At 39.6% G+C, this 19,923-nt stretch overlaps 1 protein-coding gene across 1 annotated transcript in view; it reads right to left on the reverse strand.

The window, feature by feature from the left end:
- The window catches only part of CRYBG1 (crystallin beta-gamma domain containing 1), a 228,536-nt gene that overhangs the window by 12,457 nt on the left and 196,156 nt on the right, over positions 1-19,923 (reverse strand). Inside the window, exons 9-16 of the mRNA XM_052645892.1 lie at positions 15,126-15,252; positions 12,911-12,946; positions 12,060-12,217; positions 11,039-11,165; positions 10,802-10,947; positions 2,471-2,597; positions 2,241-2,273; positions 974-1,086 (exon numbers count right to left, since the gene is read on the reverse strand). Of these exons, the coding sequence (XP_052501852.1) occupies positions 974-1,086; positions 2,241-2,273; positions 2,471-2,597; positions 10,802-10,947; positions 11,039-11,165; positions 12,060-12,217; positions 12,911-12,946; positions 15,126-15,252 (867 nt within the window). The remainder of the gene's footprint in view (positions 1-973; positions 1,087-2,240; positions 2,274-2,470; positions 2,598-10,801; positions 10,948-11,038; positions 11,166-12,059; positions 12,218-12,910; positions 12,947-15,125; positions 15,253-19,923) is intronic.

Raw genomic sequence — 19,923 nt, forward strand, 5'->3', positions numbered from 1 at the left:
ATGTACAGTGTATAATCAGTCTTCCTGGTCTAGAAGTCTGATTTTTAGAGGTAACCTGCCATTCAGTAAACACAATGCTTCTTATGGCTAATGGTGTTCTCTCTTCAAAAATATCTGGATATATTTACTGCATTTCATCTTGTAGCAAATTGATAATCATAGCAACTTTGCATTTGGGAAATAAACTTGTTTTTCTCCATGAAGTGATTCATGCTTTCCCCTTTCCACCTTCCAGCATTCCTTGCTCCTCTCATGGTGCCAGCAGTCTACTACAGGCCAAGGTGGTTTCGCCAAGCCCTTGAAGCTTCTCATACACTAATCCTCAGTGTAGGATTAAAGGCATTACTAACACTATTATTATTATTATTATTTGACTTAATTCTTCATCGCCTTTTGCATAGATTGCTCTAAAGGCTTCCTGATCCCGTCTCCTGGCTTGGACTCCTTGTTTGTCCTGTCTTGTGTATCCTGTGGTGTCTGTCTAAGCTCACATGCTGAGGGAAGTCATCATCTGAGTCCACCCTCCCTGTCCAAAGTCACTTCCCCTTCCCCAACTACAGAGACCACCTAGCTAGTGAGGGCAGTGTGCCCCTCATCAGCACTCCAGTCCAGCCATGCACTTGCCTAACATTCAGAATGCCTACCCTCCTCCTACCCACCTGTAAACAAATCTACCTTGGGATGAGCCTTGGAGATGACCTAGAATCCCTTGACAGATGACAGGAGAGACCTACAGTACAAAGAACCTGGTCCCAATCCCACTGCACAACGAGGGGATGATGTTGAACTTCTCCCGCCCCCACTGATTGATGCCTGTGTCCTCTGACGTCCAGCACCCAGTGCTCTAAAGTATACTTCAGTACTCACTATTTGGTGGTTTTATAGTGCCAAGCATCTACAGGTATATTTATGTGCTGGTATGAATCCTGTTTCCCACACTGATTGGGCTCTTCCAGTCCACTGTTTTGCTTACCTGCCTCCTAAAACTCTACAAGACTTCGTAGAGAATGAATCATCAATTTGACTTATTGTTTCTCCAAAACATTGACTGCAACCTTGAAAGTGTGGTTCTGAAAACAGGTGAATCTTTGAAAAAAGTAAACAGAAACAAGTAAAATTATATTCCTAAATATATTCATTCAGCCTTTGAAATGACCAAACAAGGCCTGTTAACTTTTGTTACAGTAAACTGGTGTGAATTTTATAAATCCTTTAATTTTCTGTATCTATATTAATGATTAATTAGAAGTATTTTGGCTGCACCATTCACGACTGTTTAATTCAGAGTCATCAAAGGACAGTCCAACAATAGAGGCAGCTTTCTACAGAACATCCTACCCTGTCCTAACAAGCTGTGAGGCATTTTAAAGCTTTATTGTGGCCAAAAGTAATTGTTGACAGGTCTAACATTTATAAGAAACTATATTTTGGAAACATGTAGTACAGTTTTCCTCCCTCAGTGGAAGTCACCTGCTGACTTGTTAGACTCTGTGTATGCCAATAAAGGAGGCTACAGTCGCGTTTGTGACTCTTTAATTACGGCTGTCTGAACACTACATTAAAAAGTCTTAAATAAGGAAATTAACACTTCAGTTGATGTAGAGAGTCAGCACTCCAAAGGCTTAAGTGAGAGACCATGTAAAAGAAGCCATATAAAATGTCTAATGCAGACACAGCAAATATGAAAATATATTTTATTGTTTACCACAATAACTATATGCTATTGTTTGAAATACTAATCCCAGTATATTAATATAAATAAACCACTAATGATATAAAATTTAACTTTACATATAAAAACATTTTATAAGAAGTATTTAGATATGGGTCAGTGTTATCATTTAAGCCTTGCGTGATCAGTTGCTCAGTCATGTCTGACTCTTTCTGACCCTATGGACTATAGCCCATCAGGCTTCTCTGTCCATGGGATTTTCCAGGCAAGAATATTGGAGTGGGGTGCCATTTCCTCCTCCAAGAGATCTTCCCAACCCAGGGGTCAAACCCAACTCCCTGCATCTCTTGCACTGGCAGGCAGATTCTTTACCACTGAGCCACCGGGGAAGACCTCTAATTAAGCCTTACTGTAAACTTAAATCTAATTTTAAAATACAGTTATGCTTTCAGGCATAAAAATGGGTAAAACTAACAATATGTCCCTAAATGTATTATGTTTTACACATAAGTTCAGCTTTTCAATGGAAGGTTTCTAATTATGAAAAACAGAGAATTTGTTAAATTACCTGATTTCGTCTCCTTGGGCCAGTGAAAGAATCCTAAGAATTTTTAAAGGGAAAAGAAAAGGAAATGAGTAGGGTAGACATCTTGAAAGTTTTTTCTCTAGATCATTAACAATTACCATTAAAAACCTCAGGATAGTTTCTTATAATAAAATGTTTCATGAACCAGAAGCACACATTAATGGAATCCAAAATTCAGGCAAATGTTCTCATAGAAAAATATAACTCCTTACCAAACATATGGGTTGAACAGAGGAGATCTTACAGTTTTTGCCTCCCCAGTCCTCGAAGCTGGTATAGAAACCTTTATCCAGGATGTACTGTTCTCCTGTGAAGTCAGGATTTTCATAGGCTACCCATCTAAAGAAACAAAAGCACTGACTCATTATAGTTCATAGTCTACATTTGTAATAAATCACACGTTTGGGCAAATATGTATCATAGGGCAACTTTCATTTGTTTTACTAATTAGTAATCTTAATTTTTCTTGCTCTCCATTAATCTTTTAGGAGCAGATAATTTGTAGGACAAATCAAAGTGGCAAGAAAAAGAATATCTGCATGAACCTTTTGATGTTCTCGCTTACCAAATCCTATTCCCTGAGAAAGCTCCAATAAGATTACTTCTCTATATTTCTGATGCTAAGGAGACAGTTTGGACTTTCAAGAAATAACCTGTAAAAACTCTTCTAATAAACAACTAAGGATTCTTTAATGTTGATAACAAAAAGTTATCTTTCCAGAAAGATATTACAGAAGTTCTGTCTCTTATTACACAGCAAATCACACTGGGGGTGGGTGGGGGAAGCTGACAGAAAAAAAAAAAAAAATGCTTTAAATAATCATAAAATAGCTAAATAATGAACATTTTGTTTCAATCAGGATTTCCAACATAACACAACTACATAAAAAGCAAAACTGAGCAAACTCTCAGGAAAACTAAGAAACAATCTCCTGGAATGTTTTCACATTTTTTATCTTTTAAATGATCCACACTCAGAGAGGAAAGTCAACAAAACCACCTTATTGATGTTGTTTCCTATCCAAAGATAAAGTCCTTGAAGGGAAAAAGAGTTTTTCAATTCTGTTACATCTAGGAGATACTCAATGTTTCCCCCTCAGTTAATTTACTGCCCTGCACTGGTCCTCTCACAGCTTAAAGGAATAATACCTTTATGCCTATGGTACTTTCCAAAACACTTTTTACATCTGTTATCACATTTATTCTTCTACAAAAGAGAACAAACTTGACTCCACATTGAATCTGTTCCTTTAGCTCTAACCTTTGTGCTCTGTTGCCCACGCTTAGTCATGCTGGTGCAGCACCTCCATAAAGGAATGTTGCTTATACACTGAAATATACATCATAGTTGATTCTCAAGACTCTGACCTTTAAAGGTGTAACACTTTCCCATTCATATAGAGATAAATAGCTCTAGAACAGAAACGTATAGTTGTCTTGTGGAGGCTTATAGGAACACTGTGACTGGACCTACATGGATAGCTGCCAACAAAGGGTTGCAGTACCAAGACATTTGCAGCAATCCGCCACGCCTCCTTCCCTTTTAGAGTAAAAGCAGCCTGAATTCTAACTTGGTGATGGTTCTTTGGGACAAAGATGGCCCACCATCTTCTAGGTCTGCTAGCTTTCTAAATAGAGTAGCTATTCCTTGCCCTCATGCCTTGTCTGTCAATTAACTGGCCTGTTGTGTGGCGAGCAGTGTGAGCTTGGAGTCAGTAACAGGGAGGGGCTGTTTTTCACATGTTACAGAAAGGAAAACCTAAAGACACAGAAAAAAAATTACTTAACAGACAGGTCATTTACCATGTGTGCTGGGATACTAGGAACGCAAGGTGAAAAAGACAAGATTCTTGCCCTCAAAAGTTCAGAGATGGGTAAGAAGTATCACGTGGAATTATTTGTTGCTGTTTGTTCTGAATGGGATGTGACCTGTCTAAGGTGACACAATCAGTTAGTGGCCAAGGATGAATGAACCCTTGTCCAAGGCTCCTGAGGCTCACCAGGTCTCATTTCTTGACCTGAACTGCCACCTACCCTGTAAAGTATACTTTCATTTACTATTCTACTTAATACAGCCCACATGCTTCACAATTAGAACAGATTATAACTTATCTAAAGGGCTTAAAAACTCAAGTACAGTTATTACTTGGAAATAAACAGCCATCAAAGAGAACACTGCAAAAACCTCAAGTGATAATTAGTTACGACAGCTAACATCTGGACTCACTTCTGGCCATCTGAATGGAGAAACTGCTATAAGCACTAATCACAGTCTATTTCAGAAAATACTGCTCTCCCACTTCAGAAGCTCATTAAGCAATTTTTTTTTTCATTAAGCAATTTTAAAATTGTATTCTCCAACACTGTGAGATGAAGGATTAGGAGGCTGGTTCTAAATATGGTCATGACATTAACTTTCAGATAACTTTAAAGAGATCCCTTAACCTTTGTACAAGTCTGTATTTTCATTTTTAAGTAAGGGCATTGACCAGGATCCCAGTGCTGACAGGGTAAGGCTGTACAGCTCATGGGTGCCTGAGTGTGTGGCCTCTGTTCACACAGCCGTTGGCTTAGTCATGAAGAGAAAAAAACAGAGGGATCGCAGAACGCTGCAACAGAGGAGGAGTTTCCACAGAGCAAGAAAATCTACTTTACAAAAGCCAGGACCTAAAAAGAAATCAAAGAGGTTACGACATATCACAAAAAGTTCTCCTGACAAGGCTCTGGGTCCATAGCAAGTTAGAGAGGCACAGAAGTTTAGAGGGTCAAGAGGCTTAGAGTCCTTTTTGCTTGACTGTTTGACTTTAAGGTTTGAAAGGAAAACAGCCAGTGAGGAGGGAAAGACAGAAAACTCAGGAGACAAGTCGAGCAAGCTCTGAAAGACACTTCAGCCAGTGCTTTTGTTGGTGTTTGTTTAACAAGTCTGGGTACTGTACTTCCCTATAAAACTAAAATACATTACTTATAGGAAAACACCCAGTCCAGGTTCGATGCATGAGACAGGGTGCTCGGAGCTGGTGCACTGGGATGACCCAGAGGGATGGGATGGGAAGGGAGCAGGGAGGGGGGTTCAGGATGGGGAACACGTGTACACCTGTGGCAGATTCATGTCAATGTATGGCAAAACCACTACAATATTGTAAAGTAATTAGCCTCCAGTTTAACAAAATAAATTTATTAAAAAAAAGAAAACACCCAACACTGAAGTAAACCTTTCTAACTCACTGAAGTTGAAACAGGAAACCCATTTATTAAAATGTCACTTGAATTGACAGTAGTGTTGTTTTCTTTCCAAGATGCAGCCCCAGATGAATCACCCATGAATATGGGGGTAAAAAATCCAAAATTCATTTCTGAGATGCTCTGGTATATCTATCATCTAGAGTCTATTTATAACTTATACCTGAAACTGTTAGGAAGAAAACTCCTTCCTATCCTTGCTTAAGCATATTCTGCACATGTGAATCAACACTTCTCTGTCTACAAGATTGGAAGGGGTGGAGGGTGGGCAAGTACGAACAGATCTCAGCCTGCTGGGATCACTGCTCAGAATTTAAGGGCAGCAGTGCAAACCTGCCCTTCTGTTGAGTCAAAACAACAACACTTTTTGAAAAAAATCTGGACTCCACAAATATTTCATTTTGCTCGTTTTTAAAAAATTAGCCCAGTTTTCACTAGTTAAGCAAGAGGACAGCATAAGAACTAGGAAGCGATGAGTGGGGATGTGTAAAGGCAACTCTTCTGATGTTTCAACAAGAAATGAAATGTAGTTCCTAAAACCTCTTCTGCTGGATTCACGGGTGCCCTTCCTGAAGGCTGTTCTCGGTTTCAGAGTTACTAATAATGAGTTTACCACCCAGGGAATTTATTGCGCATGTGCCGCTGGCACATCTCAACCTTCCTGTCCTGCAGGGCTCAACTCCCGTGCTACCTCCTCCGAAGTCTTCCCTCTGTCCAAGCTGGAAATTCACTCCTCTCCGCTGTAGGTCCCCAGAGCACTTAATCTTTGCATCTTTTGTAGCAATAATTATGTTTTATATAAATACTATAACTTCTTTGAGGATACAATGCTTTGCACATAATAGACCTCAATAAATATTTGTCTAATGATCAACTGAGTGAAATATGAGGAAGCAGCTGGCCTTGGCAAATTGAAGCACTTCTACAACCCAGAATGTAAAAGGAAGTGGCTGCGTGTGTGTGGGGGTGCACATGCACGCCTCCTTTCAACTTCCCCCAGTAACAAAACCCAACTGCTGCCACCCAACCGAAAAGAAAAAGCCTAAGCCGGGAAATGTAACTAGAAACGACTAAAAATAGAAACATAAAAGCAACATTTTATAAAGGAAACAGATTTTAAGTAAACAAGGGCTGGGTGAAAAAGAGACTGGCTCCAGGCACAGTAATTCTACCTGTGCTCACAGAATAATCTACATACATGCCCGACAGGAATCCACCCAGCATCCTTTTGCTTCCTCTGCAAGGGTGTATGACTGGGCTCTGACTAATGGACCCAACACACCTGGTGAGTATCAAAATGTTCAACTGTTTCCCCATACTGAGTTGGTCATTGTATATTCTCCCTCTAAATAGTTTACTTTAAAGGCAGTCAAAAATACTGTATAGCCACAGCAATATTTCAGATGACTTCTGAACACCATACCTTTGTCTATGGAAGATTCTAATACATTAGGGTTCCAGAACAGGACCTAGGAGAAGGCATTTCCTGCTAAGAATGGAAGCCCCAGAAGTCACTGTGTCATTCTGCCGAGATGGTGCCAGAAACAACAACCAACACAAGAATTTAACGACATGACTAACGTTAAAAGCATATTACATTGTAGATGCATTTAAAATATCCAGGGCGTCTGTGGAAAGTCTCTTGAAATACAATATAGAGTTGAGGTTAGAGTGATTCATATAGCCTATGTTACTCATGCCATAAGAACCTAATACCAAACACTTTCAACAGAACCAATGTCGATTTCATATGACCATTTAAGAATACTCTCATAACAAATTATAACTTACATCAGCCTGGACCATAAAAATAATCATATAGCTCACTTTAACAGACATCTGTTCCTGCCAATCCAGTATCTGCCTCCACTCTATCTGATGTTCCTGGGGAACCCCTCAGCCCAATCATATATAACATGCCCCCATTGTACTGACCCTACATCTCAGCTCCAGAGCTGTGCATGTATCATAGGCATGGCCTTCTCCTTGGCTACAGTAATTGGTTCAGATACATCCATATGACCTAAGTGTACAGAATCAAAGTCAAACCTGGAACCTCTGTGGGAAAGAGAAGCTTTCCACTGGAAGCAGTCACGAACAGAAACCAGATGCTGCTGCCACAGGCCCCAGATAGTATGCTTTGTTCTTGCTGTTTAGTCACCAAGTTGTGTCCAACTATTTACGACCCCATGGACTGGAGCCCGCCAGGCTCCTCTGTCCATAGGATTTTCCAGGCAAGAATACTGGAATGGGTTGCCATTTCCTACTCCAGGGGATCTTTCCAAACCAAGGATCAAACCCATATCTCTTGTGTCTCGGCAGGTGGATTCTTTATATTGCTAAGCCACCAGGGTAGAACAAATGTGACTCCATATTTAATCCATTTATTCCACCTTAGCCTTTGTATTCTCTATTGCTTTTGCTGCAAGTTAATTACTAAAGGGATGCTGCCATAGCTTAAACATAATGGCCAACTTCTGGGAACCCTGCCTCCCACACCCAAGTGTTAACCTAGAATACTTTTTGTTGAGCTCACAGGAAATATCCTGACCAGGCCCACCTAACTGCAGGAAAGTAAAAACACATCCCTTGGGGAGTCTGTATTCCACATCCCAGGGAATAACTGCAACAATTTATTGTCCTTTTTACTGCTTCACTTCCCCTTCTATGTTCTATAAAAGAAACTAGCATCCAAACCCCAGCAAGATGGCTCTTCAGGACACAAGTCGAAGACTAGTCTCAGTCCTCTGGCTTTCCAAAAAAGTCACTATTTCTTGCCCTAATACCTCGTCTCTAGATTTTTTGGCCTATAGTATGGTGAGCAGTATGACCCTGAACTTGGTAACGAAAAGACCTGCCTAAAGTGAAGCCAGTATAGCAAAAGCCCAGTCAAGAGATGGAGATCAAGTTCCCATACAGTGTCTAAACCCCTGTACCATCAGGACTTTTCAGTTATGCATGCCAATATATTACATTTTTATCACTTATGCCATTTTAGTTTGACTTGTAGCCACTTGCATCCCAAGGAGTCTTGACTAGTCATCTTTCAATAAAAACTTACTTCAGCATTAGTAAAGCACTCAGTAGCAAATTCCAGGTACACTGAAACAATTATTTTTTATGTTAAAATAAAAGCCCATAAATGAACCCACCTATATGGTTAATTTATAACAGAGGAGGCAATAGTATATTAATACAAAGGGGAAAAGACTCTTCAATAAATCGTGCAGGGAAAATTCAACAGCTACATAGAAAAGAATCAAATTGGACTACTTTCTCACACCATATAAAAAATAAACCCAAAGTAGATTAAAGACTTACATTTAAGATCTGAAACCGTAAAACTCCTAGAGGAAACAGGCAGTATGCTCTTTGACGTGTCTTAGCAATATTTTTTTGGATATGTCTCCTCAGGCAAGGGAAACAGAACAAAAATAAACAAAAGGGACTACATCAAACTACAAACTACATCAAAAAAGCTTTTTGTACATCAAAGGGAACCACCAACCAATCAAAAGGCACATGCTGAATAGGAGAAGAAATTTGCAAACAACATATCTGATAAAGGGTTAATATCCAAATAACAAAGGACTCATACAACTCAACACCAAAAATCAAACCATCTGATTAAAATATAGCCAGAGGACCTAAACAGACATTTTTCCAAAAGGACCTACAGTCAGCCAGTAGGCACTTGAAAATATATTCAACATAACTAATCATCAGGAAAATGCAAATCAAATTCACAATGAGATATAGTCTCACACCTGTCAGAATGGCTACCGTCAAAAAGGCAACAAATAACAAGTGTTGGCAAGGATGTAGAGAAAAGGGAACCCTTGTGCACTGTTGGTAGGAATATAAATTGGTGCAGTAACTATGGAGAACAACATGGGTTCCTCAAAAAGTTAAAAATAGCACTACACAATGCAGCAATTCCATTTTTGGGTATTCTTCCAAAGAAAACAAAAACACTAAGTCAAAAAGATACAAGGACCCCTCTATTCACTGCAGCATTCCATATCCAAGACATGGAAGCAACCTATATATCTAACATAGATAGATGTAGTGTGTATACACATACACACACACAACGGAATAGTAACCCACCATAAAAAGGAATGCAATTTTGCTACTTGCACAACATGGGAGAACTGAGAGGAAATTATGCTAGGTGAAATAGACAAATACCACATATTTATATGTGGAATCTAAGAACAAAAGGAACAAACAAAACAGAAAACAGTCGTAGATACGGAGAACAGGTGGCCACCAGAGTGGAGGGAGGTGGGAGGATGAGTGAAATAGGTGAGGGAAATTAAGAGGTACACACTTCCATTTACAAAATAAATGAGTCATAGGAATGAAACGTACAACATCAGGAATATTATCAATAATTACGTAGCATTTTGGTATGGTGACAGAAGGTAACTAGACTTCTCATGGTGATCATTCTGAAATGCACAGAAATATTAAAGCGCTATGTTGTGTACCATGAACTAACACACTGTTGTAAGTCAACTGTACTTCAAAAACAACAAACAAACTCGTAGAACAAGAGATCAGATTTGTGGTTACAGAGGTGGGGAGTGGGGGGAATTGGATGAAGATGATCAAAAAGTATAAACTTCCAGTTATAGATAAATACTGGGGATATGATGTAGAGCATGATTAATATAATTAATTCTGCTGTGTGCTATATATGAAAATTGTTAAGAGAGTAAATCCTAAGAGTTCTCCTCACAAGGGAAACATTTTTTCTTCTTCTGTTTTGTATCTATGAGATGATGTTCACGGAACTTATTCTGGTATCATTTCATGATGAATATGCCATTACACTGCACATCTTAAACTTACAGAGTGCTGTATATCAACTACATCTTAATATAACTGGAAGAAAAAATAACAGGAAATATAATAGAGCAGGTGTAGGACCATAAGAAAATCAAATGGGACTTTGTCCCAACTTCAGGTTTCTGATGTTAAATCACTACTATTTGTGTCTGATCCTAAGAAATTCATGAGTTCTTTTCATGAAAAATGACAAGGGAAGTGAATCTGTAGATTTCATAATGCAACTCAAATTCTGCCCCAATATTATATTACATATAAAAGATACTATATGAGAAAGATTTTAAAAAGCAGTTATAAAAATATTGTAGCAGTATTAAATGGCTAATTTAATGTTTCATTTTTGAGATATGTACTTATTGAGTGTCTACTCTGGGTCAAAGACTCCATTACTTTAACACAAATCAAAGTGAAGCTCACTATTAAAATCCCCATTGGGTTATTTCACTTACACTCCACTCAGTACATTAATAGACTGTGTCTTCACTCCGTATCCAGTCTCCTTTAAATTAGCAACAATTCCTAATACATCAATACTGGAACCTTTGGATCCAAAGTTTTTTTCACTGTACATTATCATGTGAGCATTTGAAAAATCCTGTTGAGAAAAAAAAATTCAAAATTCAAAGACCAGCCAATTATTACTCAAAAACGCCCAAGTATTACCCATTAGCTTTTCTGTAACTTACACCTAATATAGGTCGTAAAGACTGCAGTTCTCCACTGTAGCCTCCCCAGTCATTCCAGTCCTTGTATTCTCCTTCTTCAAGCAAATACTGATGACCTGTAAAGCCAGGCTTCTCATAAGCAACCCAACTACAACAGAAAGAACATGAAAGAGTAGAAATTTTCAGTAGTTAAAAAATCAGTGTCACTGACAAATGTAAATAGCTATAGAGCTAGACATGGACCCATGCATTATGACTACTGGAATTCTTCCCTAGCATTTAAGAAATTAGTAGAATGGCCTCCCTGGTGGCTCAGATGATAAAGAATCTGCCTGCAATGTAGGAGGCCCGGGTTCAATCCCTGGGTCAGGAAGATTCCCCTGGAGAAGGGAATAGCAACCCACTCCAGTATTCTTGCCTGGAGAATCCCATGGACAGAGGAGCCAGGTGGGCCACACACAGTCCATGGAGTCACAGAGTCAGACATGACTGAGCAACTTTCACTTCACTTCACCAAGAAATTAACCTAAGAAGTATATGCCAATGTTCCTTAAAGGATTACAGGGAGGTCAGCATGTATGTGTACATGTTTGTCTAAGTGTGTTTAAGAACTGACTCAAAAGAACTTTAACAAATAAAACTGGATGAACTTTCTTCCAATAATAATTAATATATTGTATATTTTGGGCTATTTATAAGCCATTTTCAAGTGTAGACTTTAAAGAAAATATGTAAGCTCTATAAAGTACAGAATATGATCCTAAAAAATAGAAAGCAAACTAACAGTTCAATCATTTGGAGCATAATATCAACAAACAAGATTGTAGATTTGATCAATCTAGATGGCTCAATTTATCAGCCTTGCCCAGCTGACTGATCCCAAACCAGCCCATCAAATCCAGGTCACAACTAGCTGAAGAAAACATGTTTATTCACTCCACCCTGCAATTTGGAATGCTGTCTTTGGGGGAGAGAGACCATGTTTTTAATGTTATTAAAGGGAATAAAAAGGAATCCTTACAGGTCACTCCTGTCTACTTACATGCCTCGTAGAACTTTCATAGATCCCACCGATACAAAGGACAAATGTTCATCTCCAGTGGTTTCTTCTGTTTCACCTCCTTCCATGATAAACCTACCCATCTCTGTTTCCAGCTCCATACATTTTCCTTCAAAGAAAGGCTTTTCATAAATAACTACCTATAATAGAAATGAGATATGCCAGGAGGTTGTAAGAGGTTAAATATCTCAATAGCTAAGCACTAAATCAGTCACTTAATATCAGTAAGTCCTGGAACACAAATTTTATAATCACATTTTTTAATTAACTAAATAAAAGTATCTTGTAATGTAATTTTAAAAATCAGAATTTTTCTCCTGTTGTGGTATAGCCTAAAGCCAAGGTTCAAAAGACAGATGCACAATTGGTTTTTGTTCAATGTCTAGAACTGATATTTAGAATTTTTCTCAGGCCAAACTAATGAACCAAAGTATCGTTAAGTTGTTTTAAAAATGAAACACACTGTAGGTCAAACTGTGTGTCACAGATGTGCAAAGCAGAACTAGCAGAAGGAGAATTTTAGGGTAGGGAGAACTTGTCTTGAAAAGTAAGGTTTTTCCTTTCAGACAAGTAGCAACAGGCCCTGCAGTTAGTAAATACAACTGCAAATTACAGCTTAATACAGCAGTGAGCCTTCTGAGCCATGGCTGCACACACTGTTTGTGCTAACGCGTGCGGTCAGCATCGCCTTCTACCTGAAGGGGATGGCATGTATAAGCTGGGCAACTCCCACTGACTGCAGTTATGTCTCATGGAAGTAATACATAAAATCACGCAAGTATTATCTTCATGAAGATGGAATGGGAGTAAAATTCTTTAAAAATGTACATTACCTTAGGATCTGTAGGGAATTCAACTTTACGGCCACCCTGAAAAGAAAAATGATATTGTAAAACAAGTGGCTTGTCGCTGATAAGTTACCATTTGCTATTACCCATGGCAGTCTGTGATAAGCCACGGAACCACACAGAGCAACTACGTTCTGGTTTGTTTAACTGATGTGGAGACAGTTCTAAAATTGCGAAAAATGCAGGGAAGATATGAGGAAGAGTCTCACAGAGGCGGTCTACAAGCTGAATCTGCATGGTATCTGTGCTTTTTAACCAAATAGGTGTTTGGTTGTTGTTTTTTAAACTCAGTAAACTTCTCCCAAAAAGGCCTATTTCTCACTTCTCTTAAAAAGCAGTCTAAGATTTTACATCTCTAGACTCAAATTCTCACAGGCAGCAACCCTCACCTTCTGTGTTTATTAACCCTGCACTGGGCTCGCCCTCCAGCAGGGATACCAGCTCCACTTTGCCCGTCTCCACCTCTTCCGGGCTTCAGCTCCCGGGTTAGCCTGTTCACGCCTATTTGCTGCCTGGCCCTGGAGGCATTTGATTTTGCAACCTCTGGCTTACAAAGCTGTTGAAGTTCACTCAAGTTCACAATATGATCTGAAGGGCTCCTGAAATAATTAGGTAAACTCCTAGATAAATTTAAAACATCCCATAGAGGATGGGTCTATGAGGGTTGCTGTATGTTTAGAATAAAGAAATTTTAATCCCAAAATCTTACTAAAATCATAGAAGAGGTGTCACACAGAAGTATTAAATAAGGTAAGAGTTTAAATCAGCAGTGGGAAAGTCAGAAGGCCTTTTTTTTTAAAGGTTGTTACATATATAAGTGAAAAAGTATAACCAAAGATCTCAAATACAGCAAATGAACTATAATTATAAAGGAATGTGGCTGATTTTAATCAACAAACCAGGGCTCATACAATCAACTAAGTATCCTTTTCAAAAGGAATCCTTTTCGAATTCTGTGAACTTTACAACTCTGTAGGTCATCATTAAAAACTGCCTTCAAAACTTGAGGCAATTCTTTTACATATTCAGAAAACTTGAAAAACTTTACTCTTCAAAAGAGGATTTAATTTTAGAAAAAAAGCCCAAAATTATTTGCATGAAGACAAGCAGACATTTAGATAATTAAGCCACAACCTGCGGCAGGAGGGATAAAATTAAGATAAAAATTATCTTCCTAACTTTCTAATTTGTTTCAAACTGACTCAGAAGACAACCACAAAGTGGAATTTCAAGAACATGTCTGTAACAGGCGCCTCACTCATGCTGTATGTGTTTAGTGGACACCTCCTATGGCACAGCTCAACATAAGGTCAAAACAGGTGCAGCTTGGAGCCTTCCAAGGCTTAGAGTCTCGCAGAAGAAACAAAGAACCAGGCAAAATACAGGGGAAGGAAGCACGGAATCCTTCCTAAGGGGAGGGCTTTGGAGGACAACACTCACCTGGACATCTGACTCCAGGGCCCCCAATGCAGTCACCCAGCCTGACCTCCTGTCATTACAGCAAGCTGGTCCTCAGCAAGCCCTACCCCTTCCCAGCTCTGACCTGGCTCATGCAGTCTAACTCTGACATCGCCATCTAAAATAATCCTGCTTGGTTTTTAAGGTCCACCTGACTTATTGTGCTATGCTGTGCTCGGTCACTCAGTCATGTCCAGCCCTTTGCAACCCCATGAACTATAGCCCACCAGACTCTTCTGCCCATAGGGATTCTCCAGACAAGAATACTGGAGTAGGCTACCATTCTTTTCACCAGGGGATCTTCCCAACCCAGGGATCGAACCCAGGTCTCCCACATTACAGGCAGATTCTTTACCATCTGAGTCACCAGGGAAGCCCTGACTTATCGTGATGCTCTCCTAATTATCCCCTTTCTCTAACACCTACAAGCTGGACTTTGTCTGTCCTCCTGATTTAATTCTTCACTTTCTCACTTCTCACATCTGCCCTGGGCTGAGCTGTGCATACACATCAGTGCCTCTGCATGGCCAAGAACACCTATGGACTTATCCACATTTTTTTTCCATCTGTAGCAACTATCAAGTTATCCTTTCTACTATTTCTATCTAGCAATAAGTCCCATCCTCTACATATTTATCTTTTAAAACTCTGCTTTATTGCTTTAAAGTCACATCCCATAAATTACCAAAGTCAAGCAAAGAATTACTGACTCTAAGAACACATGATCAGATTCCATCGTTACCATTTTCAGTGGCCGCATGGATCCAATGTATGCCTCCTCTGTATCCCAGAAAGATAAGTCAGGGTATTCACCAGGTTCCAGGATAAAAGGGACACCCTGAAATCCAGGCTCTTCATAAATCAGCCATCTAAATAAGTACCAAGGAAGAAGCAGACAATGCATCATTTCTATCAGTGGAACACTGCACCCCACAGATGAGAGAGGACCAGAACAGGGGAGGATGTGGGTCTGGATGATGTATGGATGCACTTAGTAGAGCAAAGTTGGGCTCCAGGAGGAATAAGCCGTTATATGCATCTCTTGAGCTTTTATTTGTTTCCTTGGCTTGGCTAGCTTTGTCCACTGATTTTACTTTCTATTATGAACTATTTCAAAGTTTAAATGTCTGTTACTTCCAAGTAATAAAAGTAGTTATCTTTTGCACTGTGTATGTATTTAGAGAGGCTCCAGCCAGGGGATTTCACACTTTAATAGGTTATATCTCATTTGTAACCAAAAATAGGATGTTCTACCTAATCATCTGTCATAGTATCAAAAATTAGGAACAGCTAACAAATATCTAGAGCTTACAAGGAATGCCATCTGATCCTTAACAACAATGCTACAAGTAAAATATACAGTCCCCATTTTACAGGTGAAGTTAAATTGCCCAAGGCCACACAGCTACAAGTACTAAATGCAGGGCTGATTCAAGCTGACCCCAAAACCAAGCTCCTAGTCATTCTTGAACAACAGTCTTTCTCATTCCAGAGAGTGCACTGAACATAATTTCTGCTTTCACAGTCGCTCAGGATCATGACTGGGAGCACGACTTAATGCACAGAGATGTCTGTGGGGGCTCTCAAAGTCTAAAGATTGCTTGTTCCCAGGCCCAATGCTTTTTGAGTCCTTGGAATTGATTTTTATGGTTTTTCAATACCACACCCTTCTATCATGCTTGTCAGCTGTCACTTCTGCTGTGGTCAGGCAACCAGAAGCCTCACCCTCCTCTAATGTGCTAGAAACCAGGAAACCAGAAAACCATACCTCACATGAACTGTCCCTAAAGACTGTGCAGTCTTATCAATTTATTGCTTCCTTGGAGGGTTCTGGTGAAGTTGCTGTTGCTGGAGAAGTGACTTCTTTATAAAAGAGATGGTAATATACCCTCTTGACAAGCAAATGTGGAATTCTTGGTGATCACTTATACTCACCAATTCTTTATTAGTCTTGCTAAAGCATCCTAGCTGGGCTACCTGTGCCAAGTTCCCCAGAGCACAGGCCACAAGAGGAAGCTGGCTGTAAAGGTAATCTTTTACCTACAAAATGATTCTGATTCTCCCCTCTTTGCTTTTCTCTTGTTCACAATTTTGGCCCAAGGGCACATTTTTGGTGATAGTTTCTGTTACAGATTGTCCTGGATAAATCAGTAACTTCTTTAGACTTACTAATTATACAGGGATTTATAGTCAAAATCCTACTGGAGACCTACCAACACACACATACACACACACACAATGTTGAGAGGCTGTGTGTGGTATGTGGATGGGGGAATCAAAACTAATCCACAGTGTTAAAAGTCAGCATAATGGTTACAGAGATGACTGGGAGGCAGCGGGAAGGCAGGAACAGAAATGCAGACAGAAAACAGACTTGTGGGCCCAGTGGGGGAAGGAGGGGGCGGGACAAATTAAGAGCCTAGCGTGGACACATTCTTTACCGTATGTAAGGTAGGTAGGTGGGAAATTGCTGTATGACACAGGGAGCTCATCCCAGTACTCTGAGACAACCTAGAGGGGTGGGATGGGGTGCGGGGCTGAGAGGGAGGTTCAAGAGGGAGGGGACACATGTATACTTCCGGCTGATTCACGCTGTTGTAGGGCAGAGACCAACACATCATTGTAAAGAATTATTCTCCAATTAAAAATAAATTAAAAAAAGAGAATGCACTACATCTTTTTTTTGGAGCCCAAAGCTCTCAAAAGGCACATCACACACTGATTTCATGCCCTAGCTAAATAACAGCAGTTTATTATAAAGTGTGCTATTCGGCCAATAACAAGCCAAGGGCTATGAGGTCTGACTCTTCACAAATGAACAGTCTGAATTTTTTATAAACACAGACGATGGCTCATCAACAAGTGATTCTGAGATTCCGACATGGTGCTTACTGAAGTACTCTTTCATTAAGCCTTTTCTTCTATGGTTTGCGTTCTAAGGGTATGTATTCATCTGCTACTAAACATCTCATTTTCCTTGAAGCATATAGCTTAGTCATGTTAACACTTATATAAGGAAGGTAATCTGGGATAAAGAAGGCTTTGTCAAAAAACCTGAACACATAAACTGGCACACCTGAAGACTGCTGTTCTGCGAATAGTGAATTCTGAGGGCCTGCTGGCTAACTCAAATAGACATTTGTGAATGTGGGTGGACTTTGGAATCTGAAAACTCATATACAGAGTGTGATCCTTTCCTAAATTCTATTCCAACAAGATACATTATTCACAAGGGCATCAGGAGAACAACTACCTTCAGGCAGTGTTATTTTCTTTTATTTTCTCATGTATTCAGCCTTTGCCTATATTATGAATAAACTGTATGTCTATGCTGCTGCTGCTGCTAAGTCACTTCAGTTGTGTCCGACTCTGTGCGACCCCATAGACGGTAGCCCACCAGGCTCCCCCATCCCTGGGATTCTCTAGGCAAGAATACTGGAGTGGGTTGCCATTTCCTTCTCCAATGCACGAAAGTGAAAAGTGATAGTCAAGTCACTCAGTCGTGTCCGACTCTTAGCGACCCCATGGACTGCAGCCTACCAGGCTCCTCCATCCATGGGATTTTCCAGGCAAGAGTACTGGAGTGGGGTGCCATTGCCTTCTCCGTATGTCTATAAAGTATGAGTTTAAAAAAACAATAACAAATGTGGCTTCCCTGGTGTCAGTAGTAAAGAATCTGCCTGCTAATGCAGGAGACACAGGTTCGATCCCTGATCTGAGAAGATCCCATATGGCCGCACAGCAACTAAGCCTGTGTGCCACAACTGCTGAGCCTGTGCTCCAGAGCCCAGGAACCACAACTGCTGAGCCACGCGCCCTAGAGCCTGTGCTCTGCAACAAGAGAAGCCAGTGCAATGAGAAGCCCTGGAACCACAACTAGAGAAAAGCCTGCAAGCAACAAAGATCCAGCACAGCCATAAATAAGTGAATAAAAATATTTTTATAAAAAAAAAATTGTATACATACAGAGGAATACTGTTGAACTAATGTTGAACTAATAACAATGGTCATCCATACATTCATGAAAATCATTCATGTAATTACTCTTTCAGAAACACCCTCTGAATCAGACAAGAAAAACCGTTCTTATCTCGTTCACTTGCTCTTAAACCAAAAACAGTTCTTCCAGTTGGATCCTGTCTTATTCTCCAGATATGGCTGCACATGAATGTTGGCTACATATAGAAACCAAGGGGATAGTCAGAAGATTTAAATATGAATGTGCCAGCTTTGAGGTTATTCAAACAAGAGCAGGCTCTGAATCTCAAGGGGGGACTGGTACCTTTACAATGGAGAGGGGTGGGAAGCATCAGTGTAACCGAGCAATCAAACTTGGTTTGATTAACACAGCATGAGTATGTGTCCCTACCCATAGAAGTAACATCCTTGACAAAACCCTTCCATCTGCATCTGATTATACATGAAGACCTAACTGCCTGTATATAGAAATTTCAGGTGACAGAAGACCAAGTTAAATGATACCATGAAGAAGCACTCAGAAAATCCAGACTATGGCACATACACTAAGCAGCTGACCTAAATTCTTCAAAAACATCAATGGCATGGGAAACAAAGATGGGGGTATTTAAGAGATAAAGAGAGACTTTTCAAAAAGATAGGACAACCAAATATATGAGCCTTGCTTGGATACTAATTAAAAACATCTATAAAAGACATTCCTGAAACAATGGGGAAATTTTATTTATGGACTATTGGGTAGATATCATCATGGCCATATTGAAAATTTCTCAGGTGTGATAATGGTAGCTTTGTAGGAAAATGTCATTATAGAGAGAGATGGGATGAAGCTTATAGGAATGAAGGGTCACAATACCTGCAACTTACTTTCAAGTGCTCAGAAAAAAAGATCAAGCAAACATGGCAAATGTTAACAATTACTGAATCAAAGTGGAGGGTATATGGGTGTTTGCTACCCTTTCTACTTTCGTGCTTATGTCTGAAAACTTTCATAATAAAAAGCTGGGCTTCAGTATACTCCATAAGGAAATATATGCAGTGACTATTAAATAACAATGAAAAAGAATAAGTACACATATACTCATCAATGTGGGGACTCTCAGAAACAATGTGGAGAAAAAGGAACAAGCCACAGTTCCTTATTTTTAAAGTTTAATAACATTTTTATAAATTTCAAAAGCATTTTTATAAATTTAAAAATAGTGCAAGGACAGATACTATATGGTGACACTACAAAGCAAGGGGCTGAGAAACACACAAAATTCCAGAGAGGGATTGCACATGGGGAGAAATTGGGGGGGTGGGCACAGGTGGGCTATGCTGGGTGCTGCAGCAATGTTGGTAATGGTGAGGTTCTCAGTTGTGTGATGAGGGGCTTGTTTGATTACTAGGCTTCATAGTTCACATACCTACATATATTTTTATGTATCAAGTATTTCATGTTAGCATTGACCAAAGAATATGTGGCTATTAAAAAAAATGTCCCTTGACTTCAGAACACCTGCATTCTAGTACCTGTTCTTCTGACAACTAATCCTAACAACTAATCCAACTTGATAAAG

This window comes from Budorcas taxicolor, chromosome 9, assembly GCF_023091745.1.
Source record: "Budorcas taxicolor isolate Tak-1 chromosome 9, Takin1.1, whole genome shotgun sequence".
NCBI classification, from domain to species: Eukaryota; Metazoa; Chordata; class Mammalia; order Artiodactyla; family Bovidae; genus Budorcas; species Budorcas taxicolor.